The 22,445-nt window shown below is 35.7% G+C and overlaps 1 protein-coding gene across 1 annotated transcript; it reads right to left on the bottom strand.

The window, feature by feature from the left end:
- Positions 1-1,935: 1,935 nt before the first annotated feature.
- il12rb1 (interleukin 12 receptor subunit beta 1) lies at positions 1,936-19,851 on the bottom strand. The gene is made up of 15 exons (XM_073825300.1): positions 19,797-19,851; positions 16,549-16,675; positions 16,244-16,419; positions 16,002-16,138; positions 15,894-15,918; positions 13,289-13,429; positions 12,787-12,866; positions 12,488-12,710; positions 12,147-12,287; positions 11,957-12,055; positions 6,792-6,935; positions 6,481-6,630; positions 6,251-6,335; positions 2,705-2,774; positions 1,936-2,313 (listed from the first exon to the last, which is right to left on the bottom strand). The coding sequence occupies exons 1-15, from the start codon at positions 19,849-19,851 to the stop codon at positions 1,963-1,965; spliced, it is 2,004 nt and encodes a 667-aa protein (XP_073681401.1). The 3' UTR covers positions 1,936-1,962.
- Between the last annotated feature and the right edge of the window lie 2,594 nt (positions 19,852-22,445).

The raw sequence follows: 22,445 nt of genomic DNA, 5'->3' as shown, positions 1-22,445 counted from the left end.
TTTTGAGAAAATGGCCTTTAAAAATATGCATTGTAATTGAAATCTATTGACACAAATACACTCTCAAAAAGGATGTGTTAATTTTTAACACATTGTTTGTGTTATGTCTATTTTAGCACATTTTGTGTTACTTTGTGTTAAATGTGTGTTAAAAACGAAAAAGAAAATATCCAACACAGTGTGTCCAACACAATATGTGTTAAATATCAGCCAATCACATTGCTGCCCCACTTCATGAGCTGTTATTCAAATTTCCTCGTGCTTCAAGTTTTCATCGTCAAAGGCTGTGTTGTTTTTAACACATCTTTTTTAAGAGTGTAGATAAAGTGCTATAAAAGAAACACTTACCGGTGTCTTTTGGATGTTTTCTTTCCACTAGTCTGAATGAACACTTTATGAAAAACCAAAAAGCCCAAAAGCTCAAACTTGATAGGTGCTTGAAAAAACTGTTTTTGCCTGCAGTGTCTCGCTTTAAAGGTGCCATAGAATGGAAAACTGCATTTACCTTGGCATAGTTGAATAATAACAGTTCTGTACATGGACATGACAAACCACGAGTCTCAAACACCATTGTTTCCTCCTCCTTATATAAATCTGGTGTTTGCAAAAGACCACTGAAAAAGAGGCCAATTCCAACATAACACAGACTATGACGTAATAGTCACGATCATTAATAGTCACGCCCCCAACATTTGCATCGCCCAATCATCAGAAGTTATGTGGGTAGGCTATTGTGAAAAAACAAAGCGAGGACAATAGCGAAAATGGCCGTTCACGGGAATAAGTGTAATGTTCCAGGTTGTGCAGGAGATGTTAAGTGAAGGGATGGGTTGGTGTCTGTACTCAGAAAGGCACGGAAAACAAATAAGGCATTCTAATAAAATAAGGCGAGCCACTAAAGAGACACGGTTAGCTTCTTGCTAGCGCTAGCCTGTTACATTGCAGTACATATGATTTTACTTACCACATAAACAGAGTAAGGAAAGATGTCTGCGCGGACGATGGCGAATTATTTGCAGATCCTGATCACCGCTGACAGCATCTAAACTTGTCAAATGTTGTAAGTACCGCCGCTGTAGTATAACGTACAAAGAGCACGTGCGATCGCAAATCTCAAAAGTTATCGTGCATTCAAAACAGCAGTTTCAATGCCCCGCATATTAATAGCGGCTCGAGCTCCGTGATTAAATAGATATTTTCCTCCATGTGTTTCCTTCCTGCTGAGTGAGAGCTAAATGAGCTGATCTGTGAAACAGCCAATCAGAGCAGAGCTCATCATTATTATTCATGAACCTTCCAAATAAGGTAATGAGAGACAATTTCATTCTAGGGATAAATCCTAGGATTGTAAATAGACCTGTAAAACCGTTTCTGGAGAATTTTTGCCCTTTCCTATGCCATATACCTTCTATGTAGATATCAGAGAACAATTTAAAATATTGTATCAATGCATTCTATGGCACTTTTAAAAAAAAGTTGTGCTGCTTCATGTTTTTGTGGAAACTGATACATTTCTGAGGGGATTTTTTTTCCTGGATTCTTTGATGAAAACAAAGTTCAAAAGAACAGCATTTCTTTGAAATAGTAATCTTTTGTTTCTAGAAGTCTTTACTGTCACTTTTAATGCACTTTTGAACAGCACCTGTGTGTGATGAGCACGTTAACCGTAACTTTATTAGTAAAAACACTAATAAGCAGTTGGCTTCATACAGAGACATAATGAGAATGCAGGGTGTGACGTCAGTGACCACAACAGAGCCTGAATGTGAGAATGTGTTTGCAACTTCACTAACTGCTGAGAATCGCACAGTGTTCTCAGAACTGGGTTATTCCAGTATTATGTCTCAGGTGCACTTTAAAGAAAAGCTAAAGATGCCCTAACTGACTGCACCTGCTTGTACAGAAGACACATGTAGCTTTGCTTGGCTTGTTTATTTGTTACTACCAGTCAGGTTCTCTTGATTATAGTGATGTTTTGTCACACTCCAGGACTCTTGTTTCAAAGAACAGGCCATTTCTGTATGTGGACTCTGTGTCATTGTCCTTTGAAGTGCTGTCTGTCATGTGGAAAGGCTCTGGCAGATGTAGCGTCTGTCCTCTGTAACTAGGATTCGGATAGAAACAGGATTTCATAGAGCTCAAGTCGGTAACTCCACCCTCTTCGTCTTCCTCGTCTTCCTCTTCAAAGACGACAAGCCCAAAGTCTTGCAGCAAAGTGTTCTGCTCAGGGGTCACGTTCTCCCCGGGTTTGCTGAGATCTTGGCGCAGCAGGAGAACGAATTCGTGCACCTCCTCCATCATCTGGCTCAGGTCCTGCAACACAAACATTTTCTCATTTGGAAAAGCATGCGCTGATGACTCACGCACAATAAGACTGGTTTAATTACAAAATATACCCTCCATTTATTTTACGTCACTTTCATTAGTAGGTCGTGTCTATAATTTATGTAAATCTGTTCTATGAGATGTGCAGTGTAGCTATCCTTCAGTCTTTTTCTCTGTCTGCTTTTGAAGTACATCATTGCAAATGCGCTGACGTGACGTGTTGTGGTTGGTAGTTTGACCTCACCACAAGAATGAAGGAGGATTTCGAGATTTGGGTCATTGTAAGGTTCAGCACACACACATGCCTTTTTAAAATATTAGGGCTGTTTCAATGGAAATCCAGTAGGTTTCGATTCTTAAGCAGTTTGATTTTGCTAACCTGCTCTTCCGGACATCTGAATTCTGTTGTATCAATCACAGGACTGGGTACCTTAGGTAACAGCTTCAGTCTGCAAAGCAGAGAGACAGTTAAAGAAATTTTACCTGGTAAAAACATTTATATTTAAGTGCAAATACATGTTTAATATTTGAAGAATAGTCCAAATGACGACCAGTACAAGATTTCAGTACAAGTTTTAAGAATCAAGTCAAAACCATGAGAATCAAGTCATAGTGTTACAAGAATAAAGTTGTAGTATTTTGAAAATAAAGAAAAAATTATGAAGATAAAGTTCCAGTAATATAAGATTAGAGTTGTAATATTATAAGAATACTGTCAAAATTATGAGAATAGTTTTAATATTTTAAGAATATAGTCAAAATTACAAGATTAAAACTGTAATATTTAAAGAATAAAGTCAAAATTATGACCAACATGAGATTAAAGTTGTAATATTTGAAAATAAAGTCAAAATAACAACCAGTGCAAGATTAAATTTGTAATATTTTGAGAATAAAGTCAAAATGATAAGATAAAGTTCCAGGAATATGAGATTAAAGTCGCAATATTTTAGGAATAAAGTCAAAATTATGAGAATAATTTTACTCTTTTTTTAATTATTAAAATGTATGACCAATACAAGATTAAAGTCATAGTATTACAAGAATAAAGTTGTAATATTTTGAAAATAAAATTAAAATTGCAACCAATACAAGACTAAAGTTGTAATATTTTAAGAATAAAGTCAAAATCCTGAGAAGTAAATCTAAATTATGGCCAAAATGTGATTAAAGTTGTAATATTTTGAGAATAAAGTCAAAATTATGGGAAAAAAGTCATAGTGTTACAAGAATAAACTTGTAGTATTGTGAAAATAAAGAAAAAATATGACTAATACAAGATTGAAGTTGTATTATTTTGAGAATAAAGTCAAAATGATAAGATAAAGTTCCAGTAATATGAGATTAAAGATGTAATATTATAAGAATACTGTCAAAATAATAGTTTTAATATTTTAAGAATAAAGTCAAAATTACATAAATAAAGTTGATTTAGAAAATAAAGTAAAAATTATGACCAATATGAGATTAAAGTTGTAATATTTTAAGAATAGTTAAAACTACAACCAGTACAAGATTGAAGTTGTAATATTTTGAGAATAAAGTCAAAATGATAAGATAAAGTTCCAGTAATATGAGATTAAAGTCGCAATATTTTAGGAATAAAGTCAAAATTATGAGAATAATTTTACCTTTTTTTTAATTATTAAAATGTATGACCAATACAAGATTAAAATTGTAATATTTTGAGAATAAAGTCAAAATTATGGGGAAAAAGTCATAGTATTACAAGAATAAAGTTGTAATATTTTGAAAATAAAATCAAAATTGCAACCAATACAAGATTCAAGTTGTAATATTTTAAGAATACAGTCAAAATGATGTGAAAGTTGCAGTAATATGAGAATCAAATCATTATATTTTAAGAATAAAGTCAAAATTACAAAAAATAAAACTGTAATATATTAATAATAAAGTCTATATTCTGAGAAGTAAATCTAAATTATGGCCAAAATGAGATTAAAATTGTAATATTTTGAGAATGAAGTCAAAATTATGGGGAAAAATCATAGTATTACAAGAACAAATTGGTAATATTTTGAAAATAAAATCAAAATTACAACCAATGCAAGATTAAAGTTGTAATATTTTTAGAATAAAGTCAAAATTATGGGGGGAAAGTCATAGTGTTACAAGAATAAAGCTGTAGTATTTTGAAAATAAAGAAAAAAGTATGACTAATACAAGATTGAAGTTGTAATATTTTGAGAATAAAGTAAAAAACTATGAGATAAAGTTGCAGTAATATGAGATTAAAGTTGTAATATTTTAGGAATAAAGTCAAAATTATAAGAATAAAGCTGAAATATTTTAATAATGAAATACAAATTTTGAGAAGTAAATCTAAATTATGGACAAAATGAGATTAAAGTTATATAAAAAATAGTTAAAATTACTGCAAATACAAAATTAAACTTCTGAGAATAAAGACATAGTATTATAAGAATAAAGTTGTATTATTTTAAGTTATAAAAATTAAGTTATAACATTTTGAAGAAAAAAAAATTACGACCAATATGGGATTAAAGTTTTAATATACAATTACGATTGTAATATTACAAGAAAAAAGTTGCAATATTTTAAGAGTAGACAAAATTACAGCCAATACAAAATTAAAGTTGTAATATTTTAAATATAAAGCCAGAATTATGAGAATAAAGTCATAGTGTTACAAGAATGAAGTTGTAATATTTTGAAAAAGTTGCAGTAATATGAGAATAAATGTGTAATATTTTAAAAATAAAGTAAAAATTACAAGAATAAAACCATAATATTTTAAGAATAATGTCAAAATTATGAGAATAAAGTCCAAATTATGACCAATATGAGATTAAAGTTGTAATATTTTGGAATAAATTGAAAATGATAAAATAAAGTTGCAGTAATATGAGAATAGATGTGTAATATTTTAAGAATAATGTAAAAAATTATGAGAAGAAAGTCTAAATTATGACCAAAAATATTTTAAGAATAAAGTCATAGTATTACAAGAATAAAGTTGTAATGTTTTGAAAATAAAATGATGAGATAAAGTCGCAGTAATATGAGATTTAAATTGTAACATTTAAGAATAAGGCCAAAATTATCAGAATAAAGCGTTTAAATTTTTTTTAATTAAAGACAAATTACAGTAATACAATTGTAATTTTTTAAAGAATTATGACCAATATGAGATTAAAGTTGTAATATTTTAAAAATAAAGTCAAAATGATGAGATAAAGTTATGTGTAATATGAGAGTAAAAGTGTAATATTTTAGGAATAATGTCAAAATTATGAGAAGTCTAAATTATGACCAATATGAGATTAAAGTTGTAATATTTTTCAAATAGTTAAAATTACAAAAAATACAAAAGTAAAGTTGTAATATTTTGAAAATAAAATCAAAATTACAACCAAGACAAGATTAAATTTGTACTATTTTGAGAATAAAGTCAAAATGAAGAGATAAAGTTGCAGTAAAATGAGATTCAAGTCATAATATTTTAAGAAAAAGTCAAAAATTTGAGAATAAAGCCCAAATTATGATCAAAATTAGATAAAAGTGGTAATATATAAAAATATTTTAAATTACTATATATACTGGGGTAAAAAATTATATTTTGAATATAAAATTACAAAAACAAAGTGGTATCACAATATCAAAGCTATAAAATTTTTAGAATGAAGTCAAAATTATGAGACTACTTTGCAGCAATACAAGATTAAACCTGTAATATTTTAACAAAATTATATTTTTCATATATCTATGGTAATATTTTGACAATAAAGTCCAAATGATTCAAAAAGAACTTTAGCAATTTAAGAATAAAGCCAGATTTTCTTTAAAGCATGTGTTCCCTGGTATTTGAAACCATGACCTTGATTATGTACAATATAACATATCTTGCTCCTGAATCAGTTGTTCTGGGTTATGGTGATCTCACCTCCTGGCAGCTACGGAGCAGATTAAAGTACACAAGAGGGCAAGCACGCAGACACTCAGGATGGTGAGGTCCTGCCACGATAAGCCTGAATGAAATGGCACAACACATTTGCTGTTGGCAGGTATATTCTCACACCTCATTGTGTTTCTTTGACAAAAGGCACACCATTCAAATAAACGTTTTAGTTCTGCATAATCATTTCTCATTTCAGAATGACTGTGTTTCAGTACCCTTTTCTTTGGAGTTTGTTTCAAAATTCACCGTCGAGTTCGGCCCATTGCCAGCTTCTGTCTCTCCAGCTATATATACGGTGTAAGAGGTCCCTGGGTGGAGGTCCTTGATCAAGAAGCTGGTTTTATTTGCTGGGACTTTATGGAACTCTAAAGCAAGAGGAGCAGAAAGCAAAACATGTTACTCCTCTGGTGAATTCAGTGTTGATATGTTTATTATGGGTTAGGTTGTTCATCATACAAGTAAAAATCTACAGCTGCGATTTCAATAGCAAATAAATGATTAGGAATACTATAAACTGTCAGCTTACTTGTGTTTCCCTGTCCAGATATCCAAATTACATAATGCTGTAGAAATCCTCGCTGCTCCGCCACAGGAATGGAAAGCCAACTTACAACAGCTGATTCATGTTTCAAATCAGAAATTTTCAGATTGGCTGGACCATTATCAGGTGCTGAAAAAAAGCAAATGTTCCATTGTGAAAATTAGAGATCATTATGAGATCGACATGTAATTGACACGTAATCTCAGACATCAATTTGCGTGATTTTGATCCGTCTGGCCACTTGACAAGATTGATCAGGTGAGTGTGATTGGCTGTTGGGCATTAGGGTCGAACCATTACTGTAGGCCTAGAGGGTTGCCTTCCACTACTACACTCTATGCCACATGCAACGTGTTGTTTACGTGTTAAAATTTTTTGACCTTTTGGATTTCCATTGTGTTGATTATGCCTCACTATTCACATGTAAACAATACATATTTTACACATAACGTGCAACCCACTGTAAAAGTTTTCACCAGATTCAACTTAAAAACCTAAGTTCAGCAGCTGCCATTTTTAAGTTAAATCAGCTTAAAACTACAAGTCATTTTAACTTATTACAATAAAAATGAGTTGATTTAACTTGTGCGTTTAAATGATTTAAGTTGATTTAACTTAAAATTTTAAGGCAGCTGCTAAACTTAAGTTTTTAAGTTGAAACTGGTGAAAACTTTTTACATCCTCAATGTGTTGTTTACGTGTTCAATTTGCATGTTTTTCACCTTTTGGCATTCCATTGTGTCGATTACGCCTTGCTTTTTCACATGTAAACAATACATATTCTACACATAAATAACATGCAAACAACGTGTCTGTTACGCCCCCCTCCGGAAAGGCGCGTCCTCGTACCGTAGAAAAACAAAAACAGACAAGAGGGGCGGATACCCAGAAAAACAGAGTCAATGAGGGAGGGGGCTTCGGCGGAGGACGCAACCCCGGAAGGGGGACAAAAACAAGAGTCCATGTGACAAAAAAGACAGTCCAAGGGGGCGACGACGGTGGGAGGAGCCAGGGAGGAAACAGGAGGGACCTGAAGCAGGAGAACAGGACCCAGATCGCAGCCAGGATGACAGCCCACGGAGGAGCCGACGGAGGGAGGAGCCATGGTGGAGGGAGGACCGCCGACTCCAGGGGTCCGACCGACAGAGGCAGAGCAGCTGGCAGAGGAACCCGAGGCGGAGATGGAGAGCCGACGGACCAGGGCGACACCGCGGAACCGGAGGGCCAAGGTGGAACAGGAGGCTCTGGCGGCCGAGGCGGAGGCGGAGATCCGGAGGTCCGCGGCGGAGCCGGAGCGACAGAGGACGAAGGCGACGCTGACGGGAAGGAGGAGCCTGACAGAGCCGGAGGGACAGAGGGACGAGGCGAAGCCAGAGGAGTGGAGTCCCGAGGCGGCGGATGGTCGACGACTGACCAAGGCGGAGCCGGAGGGACGATGGAGCCCGGTGGAGCTGGTGGGCCGACGGGTGACGGTGGAGCTGAGGGCGTTGAGAGCCGTGGTGGAGCCGCAGGGTCGGAGGGCCGAGGTGGAGATCTGGGCTGTGAGGCTGGAGGCGGAGCTGAGGGATCCTCCAGCCATGCCACCGAAGTTGATTGGCATCCCTGCGGCGAGTCCACTGCATGGATGGTGGGCTGAGGGTGAGCAAGGGGACTGACCGATGACCTGGGAGACTTTGGGCGGCTGGGCGGAACCAGCGGGGACTCAGGGCGGCTGGGCGGAACCAGCGGGGACTCAGGACGGCTGGGCGGAACCAGCGGGGACTCAAGACGGCTGGGCGGAACCAGCGGGGACTCAAGACGGCTGGGCGGAACCAGCGGGGACTCAGGACGGCTGGGCGGAACCAGTGGGGACTCAGGACGGCTGGGCGGAACCAGTGGGGACTCAGGACGGCTGGGCAGAACCAGCGGGGACTCAAGACGGTTGGGCGGAACCAGCGGGGACCAGGCAGATTCAGACAGAAGAGGGCGGGTGGGAGGGAAGCTTAGGCAGGTCAGTGGCTCAGAGAAAAAGTCTATTAAGTCAAATGATTGATAATCCATAACTTCGGCAAAGAAGTCAATAAGGTCCCCAGAGTTGTCTATCTCACCCCCAGCGGAGTTGCAGTGGGCAGGGCTCTCCATTTCCCTCATCTGCTCCACGTCGCAATCCACCGTCGCAGATGTAGAATCCAGCTCACGCACCTGGTCAGCCGGAGAGGGCTCTGGCTCTGTCGCTCGCGGCTCTAGTCCCTCATCCGCGGTGCGCTCGGGTTCATGCTCTGCGTGTCGGGGTGATGGTAGGCTGCTCTCTGGGTCATGAGTGGGGCTGACCCACTCAATGTATCTGGCAAGGCTCTCTCGAGGACCCTCCCCGGACAGCTGCGTCTTGATGTTATCACTTAGTCCGTTGCGGAAGAACGTGCACAAGCAGCTGTCCGGGTAGTGCGTAGCTGGAGCGAGGACCATGAAGTCTCTGATGTGGTCCTCGAGAGAGCGTTTCCCCTGCTTCAGGAGGATGATGATAACGGCAGGGTCCATAATAAGTCAAAAAACAAAACACTGAGAAAAACAAAGACGGAAAAATAAACGCAGGGGAAGGTGCCGGGTTAAACTGTTTCGGTCGGTCTTTCTGTTACAATGGTGCACGTTCTGGACGGAACGAGACGAGACGAGATAAACAATCAACACTATTTTAATATACTCTTCAAATAGACAAGCAGGAACAATCAAGAACAGGCAGGAGAATCCACACACGTAACATCTGACATAAACGTCAACATTAAAGACCGACATCTAACTGAACACAAAGACAGACTCTTAAAGACAAACTAATCAAGATACACAGGTGTAACAGATGACGGTGACGAGGGCTAAACCAAATGACAACAGAATGGCAGGGGAAGACAATGGGTGAAACCAAAGACAAAACAGACATAACTCTGACAGTGTCCTCAACGTGTTGTTTTCTGTGTTAAAATGTGCACGTTTTTGACCTTCTGGCTTTCCATTGCGTAAATTACGCCTCGCATTTCCACATCAAAACAATACGTATTCTATGCATAAATAACGCACGAACAATGCGTCCTCAACATGTTGTTTACGCGTCCTCGACGTTTTGTTTCCGTGTTAAAATTTGCACGTTTTTGACCTTTTGGCTTTCCATTGTGTTGATTATGCCTCACTATTCACGTGTAAACAATACATATTCTACACATAAATAACATGCAAACAACGTGTCCTCAACGTGTTGTTTTCTGTGTTAAAATGTGCAAGTTTTTGACCTTCTGGCTTTCCATTGCGTAAATTACGCCTCGCTTTTTCACGTCTAAACAATACGTATTCTATGCATAAATAACGCACAAACAATGCGTCCTCGACATGTTGTTTACGTGTTCAAATTTGCACTAGTTTGACCTTCTGTTTTTCCATTGTGTCGATTTTGCCTCGCTTTTTTTTACGTGTAAACAATACATATTCTACACATAAATAACATGCAAACAACGTGTCCTCAACGTGTTGTTTTCTGTGTTAAAATGTGCACGTTTTTGACCTTCTGGCTTTCCATTGCGTAAATTACGCCTCGCATTTCCACATCAAAACAATACGTATTCTATGCATAAATAACGCACAAACAATGCGTCCTCGACATGTTGTTTACGCGTCCTCGACGTTTTGTTTCCGTGTTAAAATTTGCACGTTTTTGACCTTTTGGCTTTCCATTGTGTTGATTATGCCTCACTATTCACGTGTAAACAATACATATTCTACACATAAATAACATGCAAACAACGTGTCCTCAACGTGTTGTTTTCTGTGTTAAAATGTGCACGTTTTTGACCTTCTGGCTTTCCATTGCGTAAATTACGCCTTGCTTTTTCACGTCTAAACAATACGTATTCTATGCATAAATAACGCACAAACAATGCGTCCTCGACATGTTGTTTACGTGTTCAAATTTGCACTAGTTTGACCTTCTGTTTTTCCATTGTGTCGATTTTGCCTCGCTTTTTTTTTACGTGTAAACAATACATATTCTACGCATAAACAACATGCTAACTATGCATCCTCAACATGTTATTTACGTGTTAAAATGTGCAAGTTTTTGACCTTTGTGGCTTTCCATTGCGTTGATTATGCATTTCTTTTTCATGTGTGAACACCACGTATTTTACCCATAAACAACGTGCAAACTACGTGTTGTTTACGTGTTCAAATTTGCACGTTTTTGAACTCCATTGTGATGATTATGCCTCATTTTTTCACGTATTCTACGTGTAAATAAAGCGCCAACTATGCATCCTCAAAACGTTACAATTTTTTTTTTTACATTTTTTGACCTTACTGGCTTTCCATTGCATTGATTATGCATTACTTTGTCACACGTAAACGTCCTCGGGTTTTTTTACATGTTAAAATGTGCCTGTTTTCGACCTTCATGGCTTTCCATTCTATTTCTGCTACGTCGCGGCTGGAACAACAACATACACACTAAGACAATGATAATCTCAGGCACTGATTATGTGCTTTATTCAATGTTAAATGTGTCTAATGTGAGTTTGAATACCATTTTGAATGACACTACAGCCATACTGAAAGAAACAACAGATCATTTACCTCAGATCTTGAACATGAATTATAGCAAATAAACGTACTGTGTGTTAAAACTGCTAACACAATGCGAACCAACTAATGTTTTACAAGATAATGATGGTATCACTCAGTATGTACTTTAAATAATGTCAAAAAGCTTTAATATTTACAAATTATGGAAGGCCAAATGTCACACGTTAATATTTAATGCGCTGATTTTTCATGTGCAAACAACATGTGAATGTGTGAAATATGTATATAATACAATATGTTATATGTGTGAAAATTCATGTGTTTTTGAATCATTTGGCCTTCCATACTGGTGTGGACAGCCAAATTGCTTGTTGCTGGAATCTTGTCGCATGCATCTGGTTAGGACATGTTAGGCACTCCTTTTTTATTGCCTTTTTCCTTATTGCATATTTTATTAATCATCTATTTTTGTGATATCAACGTCATATTTGGAACTTAGTTAGGCTTATGTCTTTGTTTTTATTTAATTTTAGTACACTACATTTTCTTTACAGTTTTGTCTTCTTTAGGAGACTATCCTTAGGTCTGTATTCCAAAGCATTCATTACCTTTCTGTTTTGAGTAAAAAGGACACATATTGACAGTTTGATAATGGCCCTTCCTCTTGATGTGAAGAAAGTAATAATGACGTACAAAATTGTCAACCTCTGTAATTAAAACCAGAGACACGAGACACAAGTTAGCACATGCCAATACAACACATGAATATAATGCTTTAAATCAGATAAATTATTTTACCATTTGTAATGCTCTTGAATGATTTATTAGATGTCTTGTTTACTGTCTTTGGTCGGGTCTCACCGTCTTCCAGCTTGTACCATTCTAAGCAGGTTTTCTTATTAGCCTTGGTGAAATGTGAGGGCATGTCAGACTCACAATCTGAAAATGGTCAAAAATTCACATGAGTTTCCATTTTACTGTTTCCTCACAAGGTTTTTTCTCCTTTTGAAAACGAGTAATTTTCAATAACACTTTAAAGACTCTCAGTCACCAAAACCCCCCTTACATATGCATCCTGCAATAAGCGCATGCACTCTAACACACATACTGTACCTCAAAAAACCCACACTAACACTTACAGTATAGATGTTTCACAGCGGGAATAATGATGGGCTGATGGGGTGGTGAACTTCCAACTTTGTTAGTTGCAATTATGGAAATCCTGGCCTCTGAATATGTTATTGATATATTATAGGTTTGATTAACAGTTGAGTGTTGCATTCCACTGTATTTTTTACAAGGCCAAACTGAGAGGGTCAGAGTGTACTTTACACCCCCTACAGACTCTTCAGCAGGTGGTGCCTAAAGAAAACTACATTTTAGCATCATTCAAATCAAATTTTTAAATCTTCAACCAGCTCTGTTGCTTTATACTTACATCCCAGGAAAGTGTAATATGCCTGGTACCATGTGTCTGGTTAGTTTGTACCCAGCGTACTACAGGTGGACTCCTGATTTCTGTAGAGAGGTGTTACATCTGTTAATTGAATTTTTTTTAGATGCTTTTACTTTTAAAAACAAAACCAGTCTTAAGTTGCACGGATATATTTGTAGCAATAGCCCAAAATATTGTATGGGTCAAATTTATAAATTTTTATTTAGATATTTTTTTTGCACCCCGAGATTCCAGATTTTCAAATAGTTGTATCTCAGGCAAATATTGTCCTTTCCTAGCAAACCATACATTAATGAAAAGCTTAGGCCGTGTTCACACTTGGCGTCTTTTTTGACAAGAAAGCTGGCAGTTAAAGACGCCAAGTGTGAACACGGCCTTATTTATTTTTTAATTGAGCCTTATGACTGGTTTTGTGGTCCAGGGTCACAATAGTTTTGCAACGTGAAACTGCAACATTCATTGACAGATACAGCTGAAATCAAACCTAAGGGAACATCCACCATTGGGCTCCAGTCACTCCAGAGAGCATGTAGTGAGTCTTTACATAGAGGTGACTGTACTTTGGCCTGCCGCCTCAGTTGGATCTGGTAGGAACTCTGCTTCTGTAGATGTAGCTGGTGGAAATCTATAAACACATTCACCTCAATCAGTTTTTTTTTATTTTTAGGATCGATGAACACAATCTTCAACTGTAATAGAAATATGAGAAGTTTTAATGGCTAAGGTTGCCAAGTTTCAAAAGTTTAAATCCCCCAGTCAGACTTTACTGAATCTTCCAAACCTGGCAACCATGAGCACATGCTCTTTCTACATCATGGAAAAATAATACTGTGTAGTAACACGGTATGCACATTTTTACATGAAAAGTATACCTTTATGGCCTATTTCAATTGCTAAAATATGAAGTATACAGTAGTGCACACTGATGTACTCAACTGGACTTTGCCTTTGCAATGTGATGTAGACAAATCTCTTTTGATGTATTTTAACCAATTTTACCTATAATTAAAAGGTGACATATCATGAAAACCTGACTTTTTCCATGTTTAAATGCTATAATCGGATTCCTGGTGCATCTACCCACCCAGAAAACGTGGAGGGGCGACCCAGTAACTTTATTTTGGTAAGCCTTTTCCTGCAAGCATCTGCAAGGTCAGAGTTTGCTCTCCCTGTGACGTGGTAAAGGGATCTTATTATATTACATCCCTTAATCTGAACGTTTCCACCCATGACATAGCCATCATGTTTTCACAAGCGACAAAGGTGTAACCAGTCGTTGGCTTCACAGGCGAGCACAGAACACTAATAAGTGTCCCAGCCTCAGAGGAGACAAGAGAGCAGTGGATTTCTTGATTTATTTACTGTATATTATGCTGCTGCCACACAGATCTAATATAAACCTGTGATTTATTTCCCAACTGTTTACCTTCACAGACATTTAACCGAATGTTTTTGTGTTTTTAACATAAACTTCTGTGTATTTGACAGTTTAAGAGCAATAAGACATGAAAGAAACTTAGTTTAGTAATCACATGCTGTGTGACAGCCGCTTTCTGTGTGCGTGCTTCAGATGTGTGCACTCAGAAAACCCTATATCAGAAGTTTAAACTAATATAGCTTAAAACGTGATTTCAGCGCAATAGACATGATAATCAAACCTAAAAACCTCAAAATTGCTTGCATTTTCAAAATGACATAATACATGATCTGTGGGGTATTTTGAGCTAAAACTTTAGAATATCATGTAAAATGGGGCATAATAGATGCCCTTTAAAGCGGAAATCAAGAGGATGTATGACGTCAATTGCAGCTGATGCAAAGACAAGTGATGTGTGTGTGAGACCCTGGACCACAAAACCAGTCTGAAGTAGCACGGGTATATTAGTAGCAATAGCCAACAATACATTGTATTGAGTCAAAATTATCGATTTTTCTTTTATGCCAAAAATCTGTAATATTCTGTACTGTAAATATTACTGTAAATATTTCAAAACTTAATTTTTGATTAGTAATATGCATTGCTAAGCACTTCATTTGGACAACGTTTAAGTTGATTTTGTCAATATTTAGATTTTTTTGCACCCTCAGATTGCAGATTTTCAAATAGTTGTATCTCGGCCAAATATTGCCCTTTCCTAACAAACCATACATCAATTAAAAGATTATGTACAACTTGCAAATAATTACCGTTATGACTGGTTTTGTGGTCCAGGGTCACATATAGACATATATAAATATATAGATTTTTTAATATTTTATTAAAAAACTCTTTAATAAAAGAATTCAACGCTTCGCGTCATGACCGCATCACCACTTCTGGTGTGCATTATTTCCTAAGAATTCTACGGCCCGTCGTCCAATATTCCTTACATATTTGGCGCTGTAGTGTGAACGCACTTTAAACGCATTTACGCGGGTCTGGAGTTCTTGCGGCACGAATTGGCGTTTAGCGCGTTAAACGCGAATTGTGCTTTTTGTGCATTCACGCGTTTTACGCGAATTCGCGTCTGCCGCCCGAGTTGAAAAATCTGAACTTCTGCGTCAGTTCGCGCCGCGTTAACCAATCAGGAGCCTGCTTGATTCTGTGGCGGCAGGCCCGCCCGGAGTCACTCATTCAAAATGGCGGAACGTCTAATTTTGGCAGTGAGTAGTCGGCCGGAGTTGGCGGAAGTACCGCTGAAAGCGGTCGTCATCCAGGTGCAGCTCCTGGAGCAAATGATGAAACTCGCCGAACTGGGTTCGCCTCCGAAGGGTCTGGTGGACCCAGATACGGCGACGATGATCCCTACGCCGTTGTTCTGCTCTCCAGAGCAAATACAGAGCGGTGACTCTTTCGATAAATGGCCGATCAACAACAGACATCTTGTAAAAAGATGGCCGCCAACGGGGTTTGAAACTTTCGCCTCTGACGCGCGAATGAACACACGCGTATAACTAGGCGAGGCTGGCGCGAATTTAGACGCATATTCGCGTTTGGTGTGAACGTAGCATTAACTCTTTTTTTTTTATAAACACAAGGACAAATCACTGTTCAGACTGTTCAGGCTTCCTTATTTCTCCACATTTGCATTAATAGAATAAGGACTAACCTCTGTCCTCAGTTTCAAATGTTACCTACAATTGGAGAACACATCATATTAGCAAAATACCAGATTATTTCAGCATTTTAAAATATTATATTTTCTGAAATGTCTTACATTCTGCCATTCAGAATCTCTCTCCCTCCATCTGATCTCATATATAGCACTTTTGTCATCCTTCGGTTTGTCCAGTGTAAGATCCAGGATTCCAGCTGACCTTTTCATGCTGATAATTTGAGGTTTACTGTATTTGACTGTTGATAAATATCATGCTGATTATTACATATCCAATATATTTTTTAAAAATGCACACATTTATGATCCCACCATCTGTTTTGCTAAATCTAGTATACACTTACCCATGCATCCAAGGATGACTGAGATTTTGCTAGAATTACAGGTGAGGTTGCCCACTTGTGTTTGTACCCATATGTCTGTCTTTCTGTTTGGCATTCCTAGTTCCTCCAAGAGAATGTTTGTCTGTGATTGATTGCCACAGTTTATATGCGTAAGGAAACGTTTATTTTCACTGTCCCTGTGCACACCAGAAATTAAGAGTTAGATTTCTGATGACTGATATGCATTATCAAGCATTTTTTTACATTCACAGTTTTTGTGACTATGAAGACATCATGATTTATTTGTGTTACATTCATGAACTCACCATATATAAAGAGTGTGTGTTTGCGTTTTCTCAGGGTTTCTCACATCCCATTCACACGTGAAGTCCTCTTCTCGTCTAGTTGATTTTTTGTAACAGTGTAGACCACTTGTAGACACACATCCTGTTGCTTTAAGAACATTTACAGAATGGAAAAATCAATATATGTAAGTTTGTTGTGTAAATTTGATTGTAACTCAATATACACACACATAGGGACAATGCTGGGTAGTAACTGATTACATGTAATCTGGATTACGTAATCAGGTTCCGCAAATTAAAGAGCAGGTCATATGGGTTCATATGGGTATCGAAAAATATATTTGTTCGCAGTTTGTAACGTAGCTATCCTACAAAACAGTCTGCAAAGTCGATTTGCCCGCAAAAAAAGTTGCTTGCAAAAAAGTGTGTTTTTCTTACAATTCGAAAAACTAATATTTCGCAAAACAGCAATGGAAACGTTTTTTTCGCATTTACAGGTCACATTCAATAGCTGCGTTTCCATTACTGATTTGCACAAAACTTTGGCGATATTTTAAACATGTCGATTAAAAATACATTAACATTAACAATGTTATGCGACTAAAACTTATTTATTTCCTCTCACGATTAATCATGGCAAAGGATTTTTGTGGGATTTGTGCAAAATATTCTTTTTTCGAATTGCCTGAAAAATCACCTAATTGCACTAAGTGAAAATAGCATATTTTCTTAACAATAGATGCTATTTACATCAAGGGCAAATATTTATATTTACACTATGTTGAAAGAGCTGGATTTTCTGATATTTATAATACTTATTACAAATAGACTCAATTATCTGCACCTCAGTATTGTAGTTCATAAAAACAGTATGCAGTAATTATGTCCTGTGTGTAAATTATCATTTTAATTCAATGTATTATATGGTACTGCCTTATTGGGACAATAAGCCCTCCACACTGACCCTTACCTTAACGGATATTTTATTTGTAACTTTTCAAATATGTCCTTCATTTGTATTGAAAATAAATGCCTTTCCGATATGAGATTTAAAAAGGAAGAAAAAAAGGAAGGCAGAAGGTGGATTCGAACCCGTGTCGAAAAGAGTGAAACACGCGATTTATCCTCTGCACCACTGAAGCTGACAATTACCAGCCATCTTTTGTAGTGTTGACTATGCCAATAACACATTGGTGGGTGGAGTTTGTGTAAATAGCTATTTGCACTTAGTGTAAATAGACACTCTGAATTAAATATAGCCAAAATCCCACAAAAATCCATTGAGAGGAAGAGGAAGAGGAAAAAAAATACGTTTTAGTCACATAACATCGGTTAATAGAAACGCCATCATTTCGCAATATATTTTAATCAACTTTTATAAAATATCGCCAAAGTTTTGTGCAAATCTGTAATGGAAACACACTGTCACTATTTACCCAGTCGTAAATAGAGGGGCAGGACAAATAGCAACCAAATATCAAAGTCAGTATTACTGCTTTTTATATTTAGTAAAATTCTTAAAAATGAGATGCTAGTATTACGTTGTTGCTTTGCTTTTGTTTTGTTTTACTTCGATTTTTTTTTGTTTTGGTTTACTTTGCTTCGTTGTTTTGTTTTGTTTTGCTTTGCTTTGTTGTTTTTTTTATTTAGATTTGCTTTGCTGTTTTGTTTTACTTCGTTTTGATTAGTTACTAACTACAAATTTCATTATGTAATCATTATGGTATGTTTGATGGTAGGTTTAAAACAAGTTTGATTAAAAAATGTAATCTGAAAAGTAGTCAGAACATGTTACCTTAATTGCATAACCTATATTAGTTATTAACTACAATTTTCATTATGTAATCTGTAAGCAGTAACAGACTACAGTTTGTAAGTAATCTAAAATACATGCACTACTGGTCAAATTTATTTCTGCATATATTTGTAACTTATTCCTGTGATCAAAGCTGAATTTTCAGTAGCTGATACTCCAGTTTTTTTAGTGTCATGTAATAGAATTCATTTTAATATGATTATTATTATTATCATTAAATCTAAAAAGTTGTTTTTCTGCTTTTTTAAAATAAAATATTTAACAAGGATGTATAAAATTGATCTGAAGTGACACGTTACAAAAGATTTCTACTTCAAATATATTCTGTTCTTTTGAATGAAAAAAAAAATATATATAAAAAGCTGAAAATTCAGCTTTGCATTACAGAAATAAATTGCATTACATTTTAAAATATTTTCAAATAGAAAACAGTTATTTTACATTAAAATGTCACAATTTACTGTATTTTTGATCAAACAAATGCAGCTATACAACATCTTTCAAAAGCATTACACATTTCTGATCCATAAGGGTCAAAGATGAAAAAGGGATTAAGCATAAAAACTATGTATTTAAGTGTAATAATGCTTTAAATTGTTGTTTTTCCTCACAAAAATTAAAAACTTTTCTCTTAAATTTAATTGCATTTTTGTTTTTGTTTTTCTAAGCAAAATATACATATCATACATGTTTCCCTACTTTACAGAAGACACCCACCAAAATGTAACTCAGTGTAAAAATCTTGCCAAGCATATTTACAACAAAAATCAATGTATGACACATTAAAAGATGAATTACTTTCACCCCAAACACTAATTAGTTTATTATAAAAATGTGCAACTATCCTAGGTTTTGCCCATTTGTCAGTAAGAATTTTTAACTCAAAATTTAAATTTAATATGCGCCCTTATTCTTTTATATATTTTAATATGCACGATTCAGAATAAGCATGTTGTTTGAATTTGTACATAAATATTGTGTTAAAATATTCAACCAGTTTCAACCAAAATTTGACATTTTATTCTCCAAAACATTAAAACCTTAAAAGTAGACACTTTATATACATTTAATGTGCTTTCTACTTTCGTAAATTTCTTTTGACATGGACATCTTAACGTCTTTGACCCATAAGTCAGCTATTTACATTTATAAGCCTGTGTTTAAATAGGTCTGATGTAATGATAAAAACATTGGCTTAAAAGCCGTTCCTTGAATTTGTTTACATCCTGTGGTTTTTTAGTTGTTTAATGGCGGTTTAGGCAAATGGTGCTCGTAGGTTCACAGCTCTGATAAAATCTACACACCATCTGAGACGAGAGCACTGTTACAGTCGGCTGAAAACTATATCTTTACTTCCGTAAAACTCTATCAATCTAATCTTAATATCATCTCTCTCTGCGGTGTTGCATATGTGCCGTCAGCCATGACGGATGAAAGTGAATGACATACATACCTTCAGTCAGACTGACAGAAACAACAAGCACCAGCACAGCCACTATCATCCTCATCGCTTCTAGTGTTCAGAAAGCTCCTCACTCATAAGACGTGACCAATACACAGGCGTTTCAAGGTGACCATTGTAGCCAGAAAAGATTTACATTAACAGTCGCTGGGTCTGAAGTCATCTAGACTGGGCTGAAGGTGTTTAGTCTGAACGTACTTAGTTGTGTGTGTTTCTGGGGCAGAATGAGGTGCTAACTACTGCAACACCACAAACCACAACACGAGATCAGCAGGGGAAGCTTGTCTCACTTCATGAGAAAAAAGACATTTGGTTACCTGCTACACCCCTAAATGTTGCATCTTCGGCTTCTAACCTGAATGTGCAGGTTGGAAAGGCGACATGGCTTGTTTACAGATCATAAACCTAGTTGTGTGCGACTATTGAGAACGCTTTCCAACTAAATGGTCATTAACCTGCCGTGGGCAGCTTTCAGTAAAGTGGTGCTTTAGAGTAATCAGGATTTGACCCCTGAAACCGACTGCATTTCTACATCCTCTTTTCATTTGTTAGAGTCTCCCTCTTCTTGAACACTCAAACCCTTTAAAACGAATGTATATACTTAAAACTATGTAAATAATTTAGTTAGTTGACTCAGAAAGGAATGGCAAAAATCCCCTTTCACTCAGTCATCCTGTAATGATGCCTTGTAATGCGTCATCTGCCACCATTTGTGTAATGCCACCAATTAAACCTACTTTATTTTTAATGCTTTTTCTAATGTTTTGCTTTGCTTTGCTTTGCTTTTTTGTTGTGATTTGCTTTACTTTTTGCTTTGTTTTTATTTGCTTTGCTTTGCTTTTTTGTTTTGTTTTACTGTTTTGTTTTGCTTTGCGTTGCTTCATTTCATTGTTTTTTGTTTTGCTTTACTTTTTTGTTTTGTTTTGCAATGCTTTGCTTCATTTTTTTTGTTTTGCTTCACTTTTGTTTTGTTTTGTTTTGCTTCAATTTTGTGCTGTTCTGTTTTATTTAGTTTTGCTTCGCATTTTTGTTTTGTTTTACTTTGGTTTTTGTTCTGTTTTGCTTTGCTTGCTTTTTTGTTTAGTTTTGCTTTGCTTTTCTTTACTTTTTTGTTTTGTTTTACTTTCTTGTTTTACTTTGCTTTTTCATTTTGTTTTTGCTTTGCTTGCTTATTTGTTTTGTTTTGTTTTGATTTGATTTGTTTTGCGTTGCTTTGCTTTGCTTTGCTTTTTTGTTTTGCTTTGCTTCACTTTTTGCTTTTTTATTTGCTTTGCTTTTTTGTTTTGTTTTACTGTTTTGTTTTGCTTTACTGTTTTGTTTTGCATTTTTGTTTTGTTTTACTTTGTTTTGCTTGCTTTTATGTTCTGTTTTGTTTAGTTTTGCTTTGCTTCACTTTTTTGTTTTGTTTAACTTTTTTGTTTTACTTTGCTTTTTTGTTTTGTTTTTGCTTTGCTTTTTTGTTCTGTTTTGTTTTGTTTTGATTCGCTTTTTTGTTTTGTTTTGCTTTGCTTTTTTGTTTTGTTTAGGTTTGCTTTACTGTTTTGTTTTGCTTTGCATTGCTTCACTTCATTTTGTTTTGTTTTGCTTCACTTTTTTGTTTTGTTTTGTAATGCTTTGCTTCTTTGTTTTGTTTTGTTTTGTTTTGCTACACGTCATTGTTTTGTTTTGCTTCACTTTTTTGCTTCACTTTTTGTTTTGTTTTGCTTTGCTTTGCATTTTTGTTTTGTTTTACTTTGTTTTGCTTGCTTTTATGTTCTGTTCTGTTTTGTTTAGTTTTGCTTTGCTTCACTTTTTTGTTCTGTTTTGTTTTGATTCGCTTTTTTGTTTCGTTTTGCTTCGCTTTTTTGTTTTGTTTAGGTTTGCTTTAATGTTTTGTTTTGTTTTGCTTCACTTTTTTGTTTTGTTTTGTAACGCTTTGCGTTAAAAAAAACTACTAAAAATGACAAAAACAATGAAATTACTAAAGCATTTGCTCAAATTAAAATGGAACATTTTACTTCATTTTGTTTTGCTTTGTTTATTGTGTGCCTGTTCTCTTTATAGTAAACTATACCTGAACTAAAATTAAAATCATCAAAAACACTTGCCAAAGCAATATTTCTCTTATTGAATTTAGTTCATGTACTAAAATAACTAAAATTAAAACAATAATTCATCAACCTATATAAAGATTAAAACTACTAAAAATGACAAAAACACAATGAAATTACTAAAACTTTAAAATGGAAAATATAACAATACAAACATCAATGTAGTTACAGTACTTAGGTGATGCTCAAATAACAATGAGCTCAGCTCAGTCTGTCTATATTTCTTTAGACAACTGTATGTATCTATATGTCTATTTTACCAATTTGGTTTACAGTTGACTATCCAGGTTTCTGTCAAATGATCAGCGTGAAATGGTTTCAGTTCTATTAGGTGTGATTGTGGGTAAGGGGATAGGAAGGCTTCTATTTAACCACACTCTGTGGCTACTCTTACGGTGATATTAACTGCTTCCTGAAGTTATTAATAGTAACGGTGTAGCTAAGCAGTGAAGGTACGCTGAGTGCTCATCTGAGAGGAGAGCTTTCCAACTTCACTGAAGTTTCTTCAAAGCTTATGCAAAATTAAAATGAAAGTAGATCACAAAAAAAA

This window comes from Garra rufa, chromosome 20 (genome assembly GCF_049309525.1).
Source record: "Garra rufa chromosome 20, GarRuf1.0, whole genome shotgun sequence".
NCBI lineage: Eukaryota > Metazoa > Chordata > Actinopteri > Cypriniformes > Cyprinidae > Garra > Garra rufa.
Note: the sequence above shows the minus strand (reverse complement) of the source record. Positions and strands in the feature narration are given on the sequence as shown.